This window comes from Rhinoderma darwinii, chromosome 4 (assembly GCF_050947455.1).
Source record: "Rhinoderma darwinii isolate aRhiDar2 chromosome 4, aRhiDar2.hap1, whole genome shotgun sequence".
Taxonomy (NCBI): Eukaryota; Metazoa; Chordata; class Amphibia; order Anura; family Rhinodermatidae; genus Rhinoderma; species Rhinoderma darwinii.
The window spans coordinates 116595731-116614168 of NC_134690.1; the positions used below are offsets into that span (position 1 = coordinate 116595731).

The 18438-nt window shown below is 42.5% G+C and overlaps 1 protein-coding gene across 1 annotated transcript in view; it reads right to left on the reverse strand.

Moving 5' to 3' along the window:
• Positions 1–7349: 7349 nt before the first annotated feature.
• Positions 7350–18438, reverse strand: part of MINDY4B (MINDY family member 4B) — a 62709-nt gene continuing 51620 nt past the window's right edge. Inside the window, exons 11-12 of the mRNA XM_075864007.1 lie at positions 16371–16551; positions 7350–9254 (exon numbers count right to left, since the gene is read on the reverse strand). Of these exons, the coding sequence (XP_075720122.1) occupies positions 9112–9254; positions 16371–16551 (324 nt within the window). The 3' untranslated portion in view covers positions 7350–9111. The remainder of the gene's footprint in view (positions 9255–16370; positions 16552–18438) is intronic.

The following is an 18438-nucleotide window of genomic DNA, read 5'->3' on the forward strand; positions in this document are numbered from 1 at the left end:
TGCACGAAGAAGGAGGGCGTTCTGGGTAAGTATGATTTTTTTTTTCCTCAGTTGCGATTTTTGGCAACACTTGGCTTTCTGTTGTGGGTTTTGCAACCCAATTGAATTCAATGGGGGAAACCTGCAACAAAAAATAAACAAATTGCAGCATAAATTGACATGCAGCTGAATTAAATTCTGCACCGCAGGTCAATTTATTAACGTTTTTCCGCAGCATGGGCATGAGATTTTTTTAAATCTCATCCACTTTGCTGCTACTGTAAATGCTTCAGAATTTCCGCACTGAATTCCGTTGCGGAAATTCTGCAGCGTTTATGCTACGAACATGTTTTACGTCTGTGATACGCGCGTGAAATCACGCACGTTGCATGGACCTATGTTAGTGAATGGGGCTGTTCAGATAATCCGTGATTTTCATGTAGCGTGTGTCCGCTGGGTAAAACTCACGACATGTCCTATACTTGGCAGTTTTTTGCAGATCACGCACCCATTGAAGTCAATGGGTACGTGAAAATCACCCGCAGCACACGGAAGCACTTCCGTGTGTCGCGCATGATTCGCGCAACTGTAGATAAAGAAATGAAGGAAAAAATAAAAGCACTTCCTTAATTTCTTTTTCTAAACATCAAAACCGCGTGTCATAAGGATGGCATATGCGTGAAAGTCACGCAGCCATGCAGCAAACACTTATGAAACATGGAACTGCAACGCGCAAGTAATGCAGCATATTTTGTGCGTGCAAAACGCGCACGCTCGTGTGAATCCGGTCTAAAGAGCACATTGTTTTTTGTTTACTTTTTCATTTCAATGGGAGTAAAATCTTGATGACCAGCTTATTTTGGCTTTAAAGGCTATGTAATCCTTTGAAAGGGATTTTTTTTAAATGAAAAGGTTAATCAGTGTGATTGGTGAAACTTTATATTTAGTTTTTATTAAAAATTATTTTTACTTTTTGAGATACAGCTGCTCTGTATTCTCTACACATAGCAGCTGTACCGTTTGATAGATCCTGTTCCCGTCAGGACCGCGGAACTAACGGGTTCAGTGAAAGTGGATCCACCTGTTATCCATCACATCTACGTTCATAATTTAGATGTGATAGATTACAGGTGGATCCTGTGTGTCCACGGGACTCACGGATTCAGGTCTTAGCGAACTATACAGCTGTTCTGTATGCAGAGCTATCGATGGCAGAATTTTGAGGTACATATAGTTTATTGATTAACTGTTATTAACGTTCTTTTGGGGGGAATGGAAAAGAAAACAGCAATTTTTCCATTATTTTTTGTGATTTAAATTTACGCCGTTCATTGTGCGGCATAAATAACATGTAACTTTTAGTCTATTGCTCGATACGATTACCGCAAAACCAAATATGTATCTTTTTTATATTTTTGCTACTTTTGCACAATAAAAACACTTTTAAAGCAAAATAATTTGTTTAAACTTTTTCTGTTGATAGCTTATTTTTTGCGGGACAAGTTGTGGTTTTCATTGGAACCATTTGTTACATTTTTGGGGGAAGAGGGATGGAAAAAAAAAGCGAATCCATCGTTGTTTTTTTGCATTTTTTTTTCTTATGCCGTCCACCATGTGGTTTAAATAATGTGTTAACTTTATTGTGCGGGTTGTTACAATCGTGGCAATACCATATACACCGTGTTCTAAATTATTATGCACATTGGATTTAAGTGTCATAAACATTTAATTATTAGTTTTTCAATTAAACTCATGGATGGTATTGTGTTTTAGGGCTCTTTGGATCATTATAATCAATCTCAGACACCTGTGATAATTAGTTTGCCAGGTGTGCCCAATCAAAGGAAAACTAATTAAGAAGGACGTTCCACATTATTAAGCAGTACACAGGCTTCAAGCAATATGGGAAAGAAAAAGGATCTCTCTGCTGCCGAAAAGCGTGAAATAGTGCAATACCTTGGACAAGGTATGAAAACATTGGATATTTCAAGGAAACTTAAGCGTGATCATCGTACTGTGAAAAGATTTGTGGCTGATTCAGAGCACAGACGGGTTAGTTCAGATAAAGGCATAATGAGGAAGGCTTCTGCCAGACAAATTAATAGGATTAGGAGAGCAGCTGCTAAAATGCCATTGCAAAGCAGCAAACAGGTATTTAAAGCCGCTGGTGCCTCTGGAGTCCCGCGAACCTCACGGTGTAGGATCCTCCAGAGGTTTGCAAGTGTGCATAAAGCTATTATTCGGCCACCCCTAAACAATGCTCACAAGCAGAAACGGTTGCAGTGGGCTGAGAAATACATGAAGACTAATTTTCAAACCGTGTTGTTTACTGATGAGTGCCGTGCAACCCTGGAAGGTCCAGATGGATGGAGTAGTGGATGGTTGGTGAATGGCCACCATGTCCTAACAAGGCTGCGACGTCAGCAAAGAGGTGGCAGAGTCATGTTTTGGGCTGGAATCATGGGGAGAGAGCTGGTAGGCCCCTTTAGGGTCCCTGACGGTGTGAAAATGACCTCTGCAAAGTACGTAGAATTTATGACTGACCACTTTCTTCCATGGTACAAAAAGAAGAACCGTGCCTCCGTAGCAAAATTATCTTCATGCATGACATCTCATGCTGCAAAGAATACCTCTGTGTCATTTGCTGCTATGGGCATAAAAGGAGAGAAACTCATGGTGTGGCCCCCATGTTTCCCTGACCTCAACCCTATTGAGAACCTTTGGAGCATCCTCAAGCAAAATATCTATGAGGGTGGGAGGCAGTTCACATCAAAACAGAAGCTCTGGGTGGTTATTCTGACATCCTGAAAAGATATTCAAGCAGAAACTGTCCAAATACTCACAAACTCAATGGATGCAAGAATTGTGAAGGTGATATCAAAGAAGGGGTCCTATGCAGTGGCGTAACTACCGCCGTAGCAGCAGTAGCCGGCACGGACCCCCACCATGGCCGGAGGCTCCGCTAGCAGCCGCTATGGCGGCTACAGCGGGACGCCACTGAACAGTACGGCAGAGAAGGGAGGTATCTCCCCGCTCTGCCATTAAACAAAAGACATGTATCCCCTATCTACAGGATAGGGGATACATGTGTGATCGCTGGCAGCGATAAGGAGAACGGGGGACTGAAAGTCCCCTGAAGTTCTCCATCACAAACCTCGGACTTCCGGGGTCTGTGCCGGCAGCTCTGGAGAAATGAATGGAGCGCCCGTCCCGCTTGTGTGCATTCGTGACCAGCGCTCCTTTCATTTTTAGTGAGCTGCGCAGACGCCGGAAGTCAGAGGTTAGTCATGGAGAACTTCAGGGGGACTTTCAGTCCCCCGTTCTCCCTATCGCTGCCAGTGATCACACATGTATCCCCTATCCTGTGGATAGGGGATACATGTCTTTTATTAGGACACACTGTAGGTCGTATTTTTTTGGGAGGGGGGACGCTGTATGGCATTCCCTACAGGGGGGGGGCTGTATGGCGTTCCCTACAGGGGGAACGACGCTGTATGGTGTTCCCTACAGGGGGAACGCTGTATGGCGTTCCCTACAGGGGGGGATGCTGTATGGCGTTCCCTACAGGGGGGGACGCTGTATGGCGTTCCCTACAGGGGGGGACGCTGTATGCCGTTCCCTACAGGGGGGGACGCTGTATGGCGTTCCCTAAAGGGGGGGGGACGCTGTATGGCGTTCCCTAGGGGGGGGACGCTGTATGGCGTTCCCTACAGGGGGGGACGCTGTATGGCGTTCCCTACAGGGGGGGGGACGCTGTATGGCGTTCCCTACAGGGGGAACGCTGTATGGCGTTCCCTACAGGGGGGGCTGTATGGCCTTCCCTACAGGGGGGGCTGTATGGCGTTCCCTACAGGGGGGGCTTTATGGCGTTCCCTACAGACCCCCCCTGTAGGGAATGCTATACAGACTCCCTGTAGGTAACGCCATACAGTCCCCCCCGTAGATATCGCCAGACAGCCCCCTCTGTAGGGAACGCCATACAGACTCCCTGTAGGTAACGCCATACAGTCCCCCCGTAGATAACGCCATACAGCCCACCCCATAGATAATGCCATACAGCCCCCTCTGTAGATAGCGCCATACAGCCCCCTCTGTAGATATCTACAAAGGGGGCTGTATGGCGTTATCTACAGGGGGGCTGTATGGTGTTATCAAAAGGGGGGGTTTGTAAAAAAGGCACTATCTACAAGGGGGGGGGGTTGTGTGACACCCGGGGGAGGGGGGCCCCAGTCAAAAGTTTGCTATGGGGCCCAGTCTTTCCTAGTTACGCCCCTGGTCCTATGTTAACATGTAACTGGGCCTGTTAAGTTTTTTTTGATTGAAAGAGCTTTTGATTTCTGTAAATATGACCTCCTGATGCTGCAAATTCAACAAATTACCATTTTAGTTCTCTTTACAACCTGTAAAATGTTTTGATCTCTGTTATGCATAATAATTTGAAACAGTGAATTTTGAGTTTTTTACTTCTAAAAAAAAATCTGTTATCATTAGGAGATTTGTTCAATAAAATTTGCATTATACTCCAACGGTTGATGGCTTGAAGATTATACTGACTGTCATTTGTATCGACTATTTAGGAAAATCAGCGAAAAATAACATTTGCATAATAATTTGGAACGCGGTGTATGTGTATTTTTTTTTCTTTACTGTGCACAGTTTTTGAATTTCATTTTATGTCCTTAATGAATTTTTTTTCTCGTTTCACTAGGGGACTTCACTATGCGATCTTTTGATCGCTTATTTTGGTATACCGAAGCTTAAGGGTAAGGCTACACGGTGCGTTTATGTTGCGTTTTTAAACCGCAGCAAGTCATTTTTCAATAGAAGTCAATGGTGAAATGTTTGTTATGGACAGACGGCTGCTATTATCTTACAATGTGTTTTTGTGCGGTAACTGCATCTTCATAATGTCTGACCGCATGCAGTTAATGACTGCGCTGCCAAAGTTGTTGCTGAACTGCTTGCGTTTTTGCTAATAGCGCTGCAATGCATTGTAATGAACTATATACAGGAAGCTCCTAACAAACCAACACGGGTGAAAACTATGTCCATCAATTATGTCCTTTAAAAACGCAACAGAACTGCAGCATTAGGCCTTATTCACATGAACGTGTATTATGTCCGTGATACGCGCGTGAAAATAACGCGCATCGCACGGACCTATGTTAATGAATGGGGCCGTTCAGACATTCCGTGATTTTCACGCAGCGTGTGTCCGCTGCTTAAAACTCACGACATGTCCTATACTTGGCCGTTTTTTCGCGCATCACGCACCCCTTGAAGTCAATGGGTGCGTGAAAATCGCGCACGGCACACGGAAGCACTTCCGTGTGACGCGCGTGATTCGCGCAACAGTAGATAAAGAAATTAAGGAAAAAATAAAAGCACTTCCTTCATTTCTTTTTCTAAACTTCAAAACCGCATGTCATAAGCATGGCATATGCGTGAAAATCACGCAGCCACGCACATACTGATGAGACACGCAACTGCAACGCGCAAAAAAACGCAGCATTTTTTGCACACGCAAAACGCACACGTTCGTGGGAATAAGGCGGGTCACTAAGGGGCTAAGCTTGTACAGCAGCTTGCAAACCACGGAGTAGTGGTTGTCTATGTTGGCCGGAAAGATACACCTAGTCCTGCTTATAGCTGAAACTTTGCTACAATGTGTCAGTCTAGGCAATTCTGTGAGTTAAACACTGTGACAACACAATTTTTTTCTGGCTTTTAGCTGAGAAAATACATAAACAACAAAGCACAAGGAAGACATTTGGAAAGTTGTTCTGCATCTTTTTAAAAATCTGTGCTTCTGTTTGCTGAAGAATGTCCAGATAGTAAAAAATATGAGAAAACCGAAGGTAAGTCTTCAGGGTATGTGCACACGATGAGAGGCTTTTACGGCTGAAATGACAGACTGTTTTCAGGAGAAAACAGCTGCCTCGTTTCAGCCGTAAAAGCTCCTACTCGTATTATGCGAGGCGTCTGTAACGCTCGTAAATCTTGAGCTGCTCTTCATTGAGTTCAATGAAGAACGGCTCAAATTACGTGGCAAAGAAGTGCCCTGCACTTCTTTGCCAAGGCAGTCAATTTACGCGTCGTCGTTTGACAGCTGTCAAACGACGACGCGTAAATTACAGGTCGTCTGCACAGTACGTCGGCAAACCCATTCAAATGAATGGGCAGATGTTTGCCGACGTATTGTAGCCCTATTTTTAGGCGTAAATCGAGGCATAATACGCCTCGTTTACGTCTGAAAATAGGTTGTGTGAACCCAGCCTCAACCATCACTGCTCTGTTTTTATTGCTGCTACCTGGGATTTATTCTATGAGGCACAATCTTTGGTCATTTAAAGAGGCTCTCTCACCACATTATAAGTGGCCTATATTGTACATGATCTGATCGGCGCTGTAATGCAGATTACAGCAGTGTTTTTTATTTAGAAAAACGATCATTTTTAACGGAGTTATGACCTATATTAGCTTTATGCTAATGAGTTTCTTAATGGACAACTGGGCGTGTTTTACTATATGACCAAGTGGGCGTTGCACAGAGGAGTGTATGACGCTGACCAATCCGTGACCAAACAGCGTCATACACTTCTCTCCATTCATTTACACTGCACATAGCGATATAGTTATATCGCTATTTGCAGTCACATAAACACACTATAACGCTACTCATGTGTCATGACAATGAATATACATTGCCTCCAGCCTGGACGTGACATGTATTCATTCTCCTGACCACTTCTTTAGCGTCTCTGTGATTTACAGCACAACAGGCGTAGTCTCGCGAGATTACGCTGTAAACTCATTCACAGCGAGATCTCGCTGTGCTGTGCTGTAACTCACAGAGACGCTACAGAAGTGGTCAGGATTCTGAATACACGTGACGTCCTGGCTGAAGGTAATGTATATTCATTGTCATGACACATGAGTAACGTTATAGTGTTTTTATGTGACTGCAAATAGCGATATAGCTATATCGCTATCTGCAGTGTAAATGAATGGGGAGAAGTGTATGACGCTGATTGGTCACTGATTGGTCAGCATCATACACTCCTCTGTGCAACGCCCACTTGGTCATATAGTAAAACACGCCGAGTTGTCCATTAAGAAAGTCATTAGCATAAAGCTAATATAGGTCATAACTCCGTCAAAAATGATCGTTTTTCTAAATAAACTGCTGTAATCTACATTAAAGCGCCTTTCACATCATGTACAAGATAGGCCACTTATGATGTGGTGACAGAGACTCTGTAAGACTGTCGGGGTATAAGTGTCCGTCAGAACATGTGTGCACTGACTTCACATCGTCGATAGTTTATCTTTAGAAGTATGGACTGCTTTCATTTAAATCGTATACACAGTTACCAGCTTCATATTTTATTTGACCTCATATACAGTATACCTAGGCAAATGATTAGCTATGTGACTATAAAAGTCATTTACTGCTTTAAAGGGTGCAGTCACACGTGGCGTATACGCTGTGGAAAACGGCCCAATGTCCAATGGAAAAAATATTCGCAACTCAGATTTCTAAATTTCTTGCGTTTTCCACAGAATATTTTTGCACTGCAGAAATACAAGGCAAGTATGCCACGTGTTACTGCACTCAAGGCTGAATTCATACATTGTGAATTTGTTACAAGTTTTGTTGCAGATTTTTGAGCCAAAGCCAGAAATGGGAAGAATAAAGGAAAAACTTAGGGTCAACGCACACGATGCGTATTATGTACGGTTTTGCAGCCGGTATTTGCGTGCGGAAAAACCGCAGGGTAATACAGTAGCAGCATAGACAATGAGATTCAAGGAAATCTCATGTACATGCTGCAGTATTTTTCCGCACGTAAATTAACCTGCGGTGCGGATTTTAAAATCCACAGCATGTCAAGTTATTTTACGTTTTCCGCTTGCAAATTCTATCTGCCTAGTGCAGAGGAAAATCGCCTCAGAACTCGCAGCATGAAAATGTAAAAAACACACCGAAAAATGCATCAAAAGCACGATCTGGTGTGGTTTTTACCTGCGAATGCATATTGCTGTGGTTTTGGTGAGTATTTTCCGCTGCAAAATACGCAACATGTGCATGTAGCCTTAGGGCACATTCAGACGTGGCGGAATTGCTGTTGAATTCCGCTTTGGACAGTCCGCTGTGGAATTCTGCATCAGCCGTGTTTTACATTTGTTTCTATACATTTTTAGGACACTTAGTTCAGTCGTTGCGGAAAATAAGTGTGCGGAATTTAGGCTGCAGTGCAGAATTTTCCCTCCACAGCATGCTCATTATGTTGAAGAGAAGAAGCGGAATTTCACTGCGGATTTCAGCGTTTGCCGAGCAAAGGCTAAAATCTGTGGCAAGTCCGCTGTGATATCTGCAACATCTGAATTACCTGTCAAATATGAAAATATTGCTGCAAAGAATCTGCAGCAACATTTTCAGCTGAAAAATTCTGCCACGTCTGAACATGGCCTTAGGGCTTGTCCTCACGTAACGGAATTGCTGCAGAAAATTTCTGCAGCAATTCCGATGAAAGTAGCAGACTCTCCACTGTGGCAAAAAGGCACCATTTCCTGCATTTTTGACTGCAAAATTCAGCAATTCAGTCCACTTTCCACAGCAGGAATTGACATGCTGCTGTACAAAAAAATACGCACCGCAGGTCAATTTCTGCTTGGAGTTTTTACGCAGCGTGTGGATGAGATTTGTTAAATCTCACCCGCTTTGCTGCTACTGTATTCTGCTGCGAAATTTCCGTCTGCAATTCCGGACGGAAAATATGCAGAAATTCCGCTACGTGTGGACAAGTCCTTAGGGTGCTGATTTTCAGTCGCAGAAATATTCTGCAACAAAATCTGCTACGTGTGAATCTACCCATACTTCTTCCTCCTGGATCTACTTCTGGCTTTGGCTCAAAAATCGGCATCAAAATCTGCAACAAATATGCTGCGTGTAAATTCAGCCTAAAACTCTTGACTCAAATTACTTTTTATGGAGACCCATAGATTTCTTTGGTATAATCCAAACCAGAAGGCTCCCGAATATTATGGGGAAAATGGCCCAATTTAATAAACAAAAATATACGGTGCTGAATATTGTCACATTTTGTTTCCTTTACAATCCATATCTGTTTAAAAAAATGGCACAGTGCCATGCCAATTTATAGCAGCCCCTTCCCATTTGGTTCTAATAATCATCTCCAGGGATGGAAATTTCTTTTCATGGTCAGCTTGATCTATTTTGTAGGATTCTTCCCAGTGATGTGAATGGGTATCTGAAAGAAAACCAAGTAACAGTTATTTAACCCCTTAAGGACACAGCCTATTTTGGCCTTAGGGCCTCATGCACACTTCAGTCTTTTCCTTCAGGGTGCTAGCCGTTTTTCTAACGGCTAGCACTCTGACCCAATCATTTCAACGGGGCCATGCACACTTCAGTTTTTTTGACGGTCCCGTGGCTCCGTTCCGATCAAAAGTAGAGCATGTCCTACTTTGGTCCGAGATTCCGTGACCGTGAGGCCCATGCAAGTCAATGGGGTCGTCAAAAAAACTGAAGGCACACGGAAGGCATCCGTGTGCCGTCCGTGTGTGACGGAGCCATTGCCTAGCAACGGCCGGACAGGCAGAAGTACATTACAGATGTATTACACTAATCGGCAGCCACTTGTCTCTATCAATCACTGATAGATAAAAGAGGCTGCTGATTTAAAATAAAAAGCAGTTCATACGTACCCAGTCATTGTCTTGGTGACGAGTCCCTCTTCTTCCTCCAGTCCAACCTTCCTGTATGACGCGGCAGTCTGTGATTGGCTGCAGAGGCCGCTGCAGCCTGTGATTGGCTGCAGAGGCCGCTGCAGCCTGTGATTGGCTGCAGAGGCGGTCACGTGGGATGAAGCATCATCCCTGGAGGCCGGCCTTCTGACGTCATCCTGACTTGCATAACCGCCACTACAGCCTGTGATTGGCTGCAGCGGTGACATGGGATGAAACGTCATCCCTGGAGGCCGGACAGGAGGAAAGTAAGTATGAACTTATTTTTTAATTTTTTATTTCATTAAAATTTTATTTTCCGAGCGCCGAGCATGGTACTGTCCAGGGTGTTGAAAGAGTTACCGCCGATCAGTGCAGCCCATTAACTCTTTCAGTACCCAGTACAGTGACTAGCGCTGAACAACCATGCTCTTTCAGCACCATGGACAGTACCATGCTTGGCGCTCGGAAACACGGAGTGCACACGGCCGCTCAACCGGACAAATCTGACGTGTCATTTTATGTGGTAATAACTCTGGAATGCTTTTATGTATCTAAGCGATATATTCAGTGTTTATTTGTGAAAAGCCCCAAAATTCAGAGAAAATGTGCAAAAATTAGAATTTTTCTAAATTTAAATGTATTTGCTTGTAAGACAGATAGTAGTACCACACAAAATAGTTACTAGTTAACATTTCCAGTATGTCTACTTTATGTTTGCATAATTTTTTGAACGTCCTTTTATTTTTCTAGGACGTTACAAGGCTTAGAACTTTAGCAGCAATTTCTTACATTTTCAAGAAAATTTCAAAAGGCTATTTTATTCAGAGACCAGTTCAGTTCTGAAGTGGCTTTGAGGGCATTATATGTTAGAAAATCCCCATAAATAAACCCATTTTAAAAACTAGACCTCTCAAAGCATTCAAAACCACTTTCAGAAAGTTTCTTAACCCTTTGTGTTTCACAGTAATTAAAGCAAAGTAGAGGGGAAATTTACCATTTTAATTTTTTTTGCCAAAATTCATTGGTAATACATTTGTTTTCTTTAATACAGAAAGTTTTACCAGAGAAATGCAATTAAATATATATTGCCCAGATTGTGCAGTTTTTAGAAATATCCCACATGTGGCTGTAGCGTGCTAATGGACTGAAGCACCGGCCTCAGAAGCAAAGCAGCACATAGTGGATTTTGGGGCCGCCTTTTTTTAGAATATATTTTAGGCACCATGTCAGGTTTGAAGAGATCTTGTGGTGCTAAAACAGTAGAAACCCCCTAAAAGTGACCCCATTTTGCAAACTACACCCCTCAAGAAATTTATCTAGGGGAATAGTTAGCATTTTTACTGCACAGTTTCTTTACTAAACTTATCGGAATTAGTCTGTAAAAATGAAAATGTACTTTTTTTCTGAAGCAACTTAGACATTTTAAATTTTTACATTTTTAGGAATAAATGGAAAAAAGCAGCCCAACATTTGTAAAACATCTTCTCTCGATTATGGCAATGCCCCATATGTGGTAATTAACTGCTGTTTGGACCCACAGCAGGGCTCAGAAGAGAAGGAGCACCATTTGGATTCTGGAGAGCAGATTTTGCTGGAATAGTTTTCACTGCCATGTCGTGTTTGCAATGCCCTTGAGGGACCAAAACAGAGGAAACCCCCAAAAGTGACCCATTTTGCAAACTACACCCCTCAAGGAATATTTCTAGGGGTATAGTTAGCATTTTGACCCCACACGGTTTTTGCAGAATTTATGGGAACTATGCTGTGAAATTGAAAATCTATTTTTTTTTAATAAAATGTAGTTTTAGCTCATATTTTTATATTTTTGCAATAGATAAAGGAGAAAAAGCACCTCAACGTTTGTAGAGCAAACTCTTCTGAGCACAGCAATACCCCATATGTGGTAATAAACGGCTGTTTGGACACACGGCAGGGCTTAGGAGCGCCATTTGACTTTTGGAGATCAAGTTTTGCTGGAATGGTTTGCGGCGCCATGTCACATTTGCAAAGTCACTGAGGGGCCAAAATAGTGCAAACCCCGCAAAAGTGACCCCATTTGGGAAACTACACCCCTCATGGAATTCATCTAGCAGTATAGTGAGCATTTTGCTGAATTTATTGGAATTAGGCAGTGAAAATGAAAATCTACATTCTTTCCACTAAAATGTTGATTTTTTTTCATTTTCACAAGAAATAAAGGAGAAAAAGCACCCCAACAATTGTAAAGCAATTTCTCCTGAGTACGGCAATACCCCATATGTGGTCATAAACGGATGTTTGGACACATGGCAGGGCTTAGAATGGTAGGAGCGCTGCTTGGCATGTAGATTTTGGTTGATTGTTTTTTAGGCGCCATGTCGCATTTGCAGAGTCCCTAAGGTACCAGTACAGTAGAAACCACTAAGAAGTGACTCCATTTTGGAAACTATACCCCTCAGGGTAATCATCTAGGGGTGTAGTGAGCATTTTGATCCCACAGGTGTTTCATACATTGTATTAAAATGAGGCAGTGAAAATGAAAAAAAAAATGTAGTTTTGCGCCCAATGTTTTTTTCCCAAAGGGGTAATACGAGAAAAAACAACACACAATTTGTTACCCAACTTCTCCCGAGTACGGCAATACCCCATGTGTGGCCCTAAACTGATGTTTGGGCACATGCAGAGCTCAAAATGGAAGGAGCGCCATTTGGCATTTAGAGCGCAGATTTTGCTGGACTCGTGTACGGGCGCCATGCCGCATTTGCAGAGCCCCCTTAAGTACCAGGGAAGAGTGGAAAACCATGATAAGTGACCCCATTTTGTAAACTACACCCCTCAAGGCATTTATCATTTGCCTGGACATATGACAGGGCTTAGGAGTGAAAGAGCAAATGCGCATGTGAGGCCTATTTTGGTGATTTTTGCAGCATTGGCTCACAATAGCAGGGCCCGCAAGTAGTGACCCCCATTTTGGAAACTGCACCCGTCAAGGCATGTTTTAAGGGTTGTAGTGAGCATTTTGACCACACAGTTTTTTTTTATTTTATTAGAAATGAATCTTCAGTGGATAGTGCAAAGTGAAAATTGCAAATTTCCACAGGTATATGCCATTTTAGTGCACAATATGTTGTGCCCAGTTCGTGCCACTGAAGACAAATACCTAAAACTGTTAAGCGGGTTCTCCAGGGTATGGCGATGCCATATATGTGGATGTAAACTGCTGTTTGGGCATGCTGCAGGGTTCAGAAGGGAGGGAGCGCCATTTGGCTTTTGGAGCGCAGATTTTGCTTAGTGGTAGTTTGGATTGGAGTTTTGCTGGTATTTCATTTTATGATGTGGGGGCATATGTAAGCTGTGCGGGGTACATTAGGGCATAATAAGAGGGTATAATGCGGTAAATAAATAATAATTCATAGACATGTGGCCAGTGTCGCACTGATAAATGGTACCCAATCTTATCCGCTTTTGGAACACTCTGCACTTTTTGCATCGCCATATTCTGAGAGCCAGAACTTTTTTTATTTTTTCTCCACCGGACCTGTGTGGGGGCTTATTTGCTACGGGGCAGTCTGTAGGTTTCACTGGTACCATTTTTGGGTACATTCGATTTTTTGATCACTGTTTATTTAATTTTTTGGCAAGCAAGGTGACCAAATACCAGAAATTCTGATAATGTTTTTTTATTCGTTTTTTTACGGCGTTCACCATGCGCTATGAATGACAATTTTACTTTATTCTACGGGTTGATACGATTACGGCGATACCATATGTATATAGGTTTTTTTATGTTTTGCAGCGTCTGCACAATAAACTTTTGTTTCAAATAATAAATTTTTTGTGTCACCATATTCTATGAGCCATAACTTTTTTATTTTTCTGTCAAAAATCCTGTGTAAGGGCTTGTTTTTTTGCGGGACGGGCTGTAGTTTTTAATGGTATAATTTTGGGGTACATGCAACTTTGAGATCCCTTTTTTAATTCTGTTTTGTGAGGGGTAGTGACTAAAAAGTTCTGGAATAGTTTTCTTTTGTTTTGTTTTTTACGGTGGTTACCGTGCGGGTAAAATAGCGTGATATTTTTATAGTTTGGGTCGTTACGGTTGCGGTGGTACCACATATATGTACCTTTTTTTAATGTTTTCCTTTAATAAAAGACATTATGGGAAAAAAGGCTGTTATAGTTTTTTGTAACGTGAAACTTTTATTTATTTTTTACTTTTTTACAACATTTTTAATAACTTGTTTTAAGTTTTTTTTGTCCCACTAGGGGATATGAAGGCATGAGGCCCTGATCGCTATTCTTATACACTACACTACCTACATAGTGCAGTGTATTAGAACTGTCAGCTAATCACTGACAGCAAGCTTATTAGGCTTTGCCCCCCCTGCAAGGCCTTATAGACTTCCGTACTAGGAAGCCATTGTTAAGCTACGGTTGCCATAGCAAAAATCGCAAGCCCCGTGGGTGCCGATGGTTGCCATTAGTAACCATAGGGTGCGATCTAACCACCTAGATGCAGAGATCACTGCATCTTAGGGGTTAATCGGCCGGATCGGAGCCTAGCTCCGGTCCTGGCCGTTAGAGCAGGATGTCAGCTGTGACAAACAGCTGACACCCGCATTCATGGCAACCATCATGGTTGCCGACAGGCTAGAAGCCACTTAGATGCAGTGATCGCTGCATCTAAGAAGTTAATCGGCCGGATTGGATCCTAGCTCCGGTCCTGGCCGTTACATCGGGGTGTCGGACAGCCGATACCCGGCGGCGGTGCCGCTGGCCTAGCTTCTGAGCCAGCGCCATCACATACACATTCACAAGGAGCTGTGATTGGTCAGTCTGCTGTGACTGACCAATCACAGCGATCGCCGGCTGGGGACCGCTGTAATTGGTCCCCTGCCGTCTTACTGTGCCGATCAACTGTCAAACAGTTGATGGCACAGTTCTGTCACCCTGTCCTTTGACAGGGTGACAGTTTTTAGCCAGGACGCACCGGTACGTCCTGGTACGTAGCGGTGCATCCTGGTGCGGTAAGGGGTTAGTATATAATAGAGACTGCATGGTTATTTGTAAAATCCCATAAGGCCAGGATAACACATACAGATTTGATGCCTTTTTTGGTGCAGTGTTTGGATCAGTTTTTTGAGCCAAAGCCAGAAGTTCATCCAAAAGGAAGGAAAGGTATAAAGAAAAGACTGATGCATCTCCTTTCTTTGGTGTCCACTCCTGTGCTTGGCTAAAAATTACAAAGCCAAAATCCGCACAAAAAACTGCGTGTGTGTGATCCTGGCCTGAGGGGTTTATTCGAAATGCACATGCAGCACAAGGCCTTATGACTGTACTACAGCTCTTTAAAACCTATGCATTGTAAGGAGCTGTTATGCAGCACCCATAGAAGGCTATGGGGTGCTAGTGTACTTGTAATGCGTCTGTTTTGTATCCATATGAATCTGACAGAAAATAATAGTGGCATCCTCTATTGGAAGAACATAGCTTCTAGAGGAAAATATCTACATAATACGGTATTGTACGGTGGCACACAGAGTACCTACGGCTCCTTTCTATAGGGGCTTTGTGTGCCTTCATACAGGCTCTGTGCACAGGGCTCTGCTGTGTCCATGAAGCTGAACAGTCACAGTCACGCTCCTGTCTGTTTATCAGTACAGGTGACATAGAATCAAATTCTACAATATGCTATGTTTGTTGTAGTACAATGTAATTTCATTATATCCTATAGGTTTTCATTATTGTGATTTGAGGCAATAACCAAAAGATAGTGGCAACTGTAATTTTTTTGATTGTTTCGATGCGGTCGCATATATGTTCAAGATATTGCATTTATTAATACAAAACAGTGATTGCCTATGTGATTTACGTCTGTACACGCAGTGTCCTGTTGCAATGCTGACCACATCTAATTGTGTGACATTTGTTGCCCTGGAGCGCAAGCTTTCTTTAAAGGGAATGTGAAGAATATAATTTTTTTATTTTTTTTTCAGTCAAACAATTAGTATTTGAGTGATTACACATTGTTTTATTTTTTTTTATTTTTTCACAAGTCAGGAAATATTATAAATTAGATCCATGTGCTGGGCACTAGAGGGAACAGTTCCCAAAATGGCAGCATGGTCACTGTGGTAAAGCAACCTCATTGATTTATGCTGCAAATTTGAGGTGGACACACTCCCCTCTAGTGTCTTCACACAATCCCCCCTCCCTTCTTCTGGCTAGTGCCAGGAGAAGGAAGGGTTTCAATGTCTTCAAACCTCCTACACTGTGTGCCGCCATTTTCTGAGCGACTGCACAGTGTAGGAGGATTAGATACAGGGCTCGCGTTCTCTATGGAGTTGTATGTGCCGTATTCCATCTCTGTATGTGTCGTTAATCAACACATACAGAGATGAAAAAAAAAATGTCAGCCACCATAGACAAGAAAAAGTTTGAACACAGTAAAAATTAGAACGTGACAACACTAATAAATAAATTTTTTGTTTATATTTTATTAAAAGCAATATAATAATAATAATAAAAAAATAAACAAAAATCATGATACCTTCCCTTTAAGTGGGATATCAGAAACCCCTATTTTTATTCATGAGGTGGATCTTTGACATCTATGACTATTATGTTGAACATTGTATGAGTATGTGATGAATACTTACCAACTGTCAGATGTGCTGTTTTTTTTTGGGAAGCCTGTCCACTGTAGAAATAAAGGTCAAAAATATGTTCCATTTTCCAGTCACATAATAAAGATGTGTTTGTTCCAAAAAGGACACTGTACGTTCCATTGATATTGCACAGCCAGATAGGATACTTTGGAGTTTTTAGCATGCTGCCCACCTGTCAGGAATGAACATAATGTTAATGTGGCAATATAGTAAAAACATTTTACTTCTTACATATAAATGATCGAAATTCTTTGTGTATAATGATTTCACAAACAAAACAGAACTTACATAACTGAGCATGCAAAACATGAGCAACCAAGGATGTACCAAGTTATCGTGGGGCCCCAAAAAAACTTTTCTACTGTGCCACCCTCTCATGCCTCTGATCCTTGCATCTCGTGAAATTTCCCATTGTCTTTCAGTGCTGTATCTACCCTCTGCCTCTTCTTTCTTTGTCCTGCACACTCCATCTTTTTACGTAGTTTACTGTGCGATTTAAATAAAGTGTTAACTTTGTTAAACGGGTCATTATGATTGTGGCGATACCATATATGTGTTTTTTAACACTTATGCACAATAAAATCACTTTTAATGTAAAAAAAAAATTATGTATATTTTACTGTGAACAATTAAAAAAAAAAAAAACTTTATATAATACATTTTTTTCAGTTTTTCACTATTTGTTAGGCCCCCAGCAGCCATGGCAACCCATTGTGGTGCAGGGGACAATGAGCTGACAGATGAAGCCCTCTCTCTCTTTGAAACAACTTAGATGCCACAGTCACTATAGACCATGGCATCTAATGGGTTAAAAGGCCAAGACTAGAGTAATTTCCGATCCTGGCCATTATCGTGGGAGCCTGATTGTCAGTCCAGGGTTGTCAACCGTCTGTAAATATATGGACAGTCCGCAAAAAACTGGTGTTTTTTTCTGCCATCTGTAGTGTCCAACAGAAAAAAACATTGTTTTCAGAAAGTTTGCACTGCGCATGCGCTAAATTGATATGCGCAGTGCAAACAAAACAAATGGCCGCTGCGGCACGCAGAGGGGATGTCGACATCAGTGACGTTGCACGTGACGCCACTACACTAGAAAGCATAGCGCGGTGGTGGAGGTGGAGTCCGCTGGTCTCCACGACCACCACCGCTAAGACCGCGCTCTGCCTTCTAGTGTAGTGGCATCACGTGCGGACAGACAAGGTGGAGAGACATATTTTCAGATTCCGCTGGTTCGTTGACCATCCCATTGATCCACGGCGTTCTCAATTTAATCTTTATTTTCGCCTCAGTGCCCGTCCCATTTACTCCTTGTTTAGCCTCAATGCCTGCACGCCACGGCGAATGGACAGTGCCCGCCCCAATGTTATATACATGGGTGATAGGGGTTATATACAGGGATGCTGGGAGGATTAAATGCAGTGTTGATATAGTAATATACAATAATGATGGGGGTTATATACAGGGATGATGGGGTTATATACGGGCATGATGGCTGATGCTTACGGGATTATGGGGGTTATATATATGGCTGGTATATATACAGAGATGATGATGATCCCAGTATAACCGCCATGATTCCTGTATATAACCACTATCATCCCTGTATATAACCGACATCATCCCTGTATATACCAGCCATCATCCCCATATATAACCCCCTGTATATTACCCCATCAACACTGTGGGCACTGTCCATTCGTCGAGGCATTGAGGCTAAACAAGAAGTAAATGGGGCGGGCATTGAGTCGGAAATAAAAGTAAATGGTGGGCATTGAGAACACCGTGGATCAATAGGATGCCTGAAACACGGTGTGATGGATGGTCTATTTCCTTAAAGAGGCTCTGTCACCAGATTTTGCAACCCCTATCTCCTATTGCAGCAGATCGGCGCTGCAATGGAGATAAGAGTAAAGTTTTTTTTTTTTAAAACGGGCATTTTTGGCCAAGTTATGACCATTTTTATATTTATGTAAATGAGGCTTTCTAAAGTACAACTGGGCGTGTTTAAAGTAAAAGTACAACTGGGCATGTATTGTGTTCGTTACATCGGGGTGTTTTT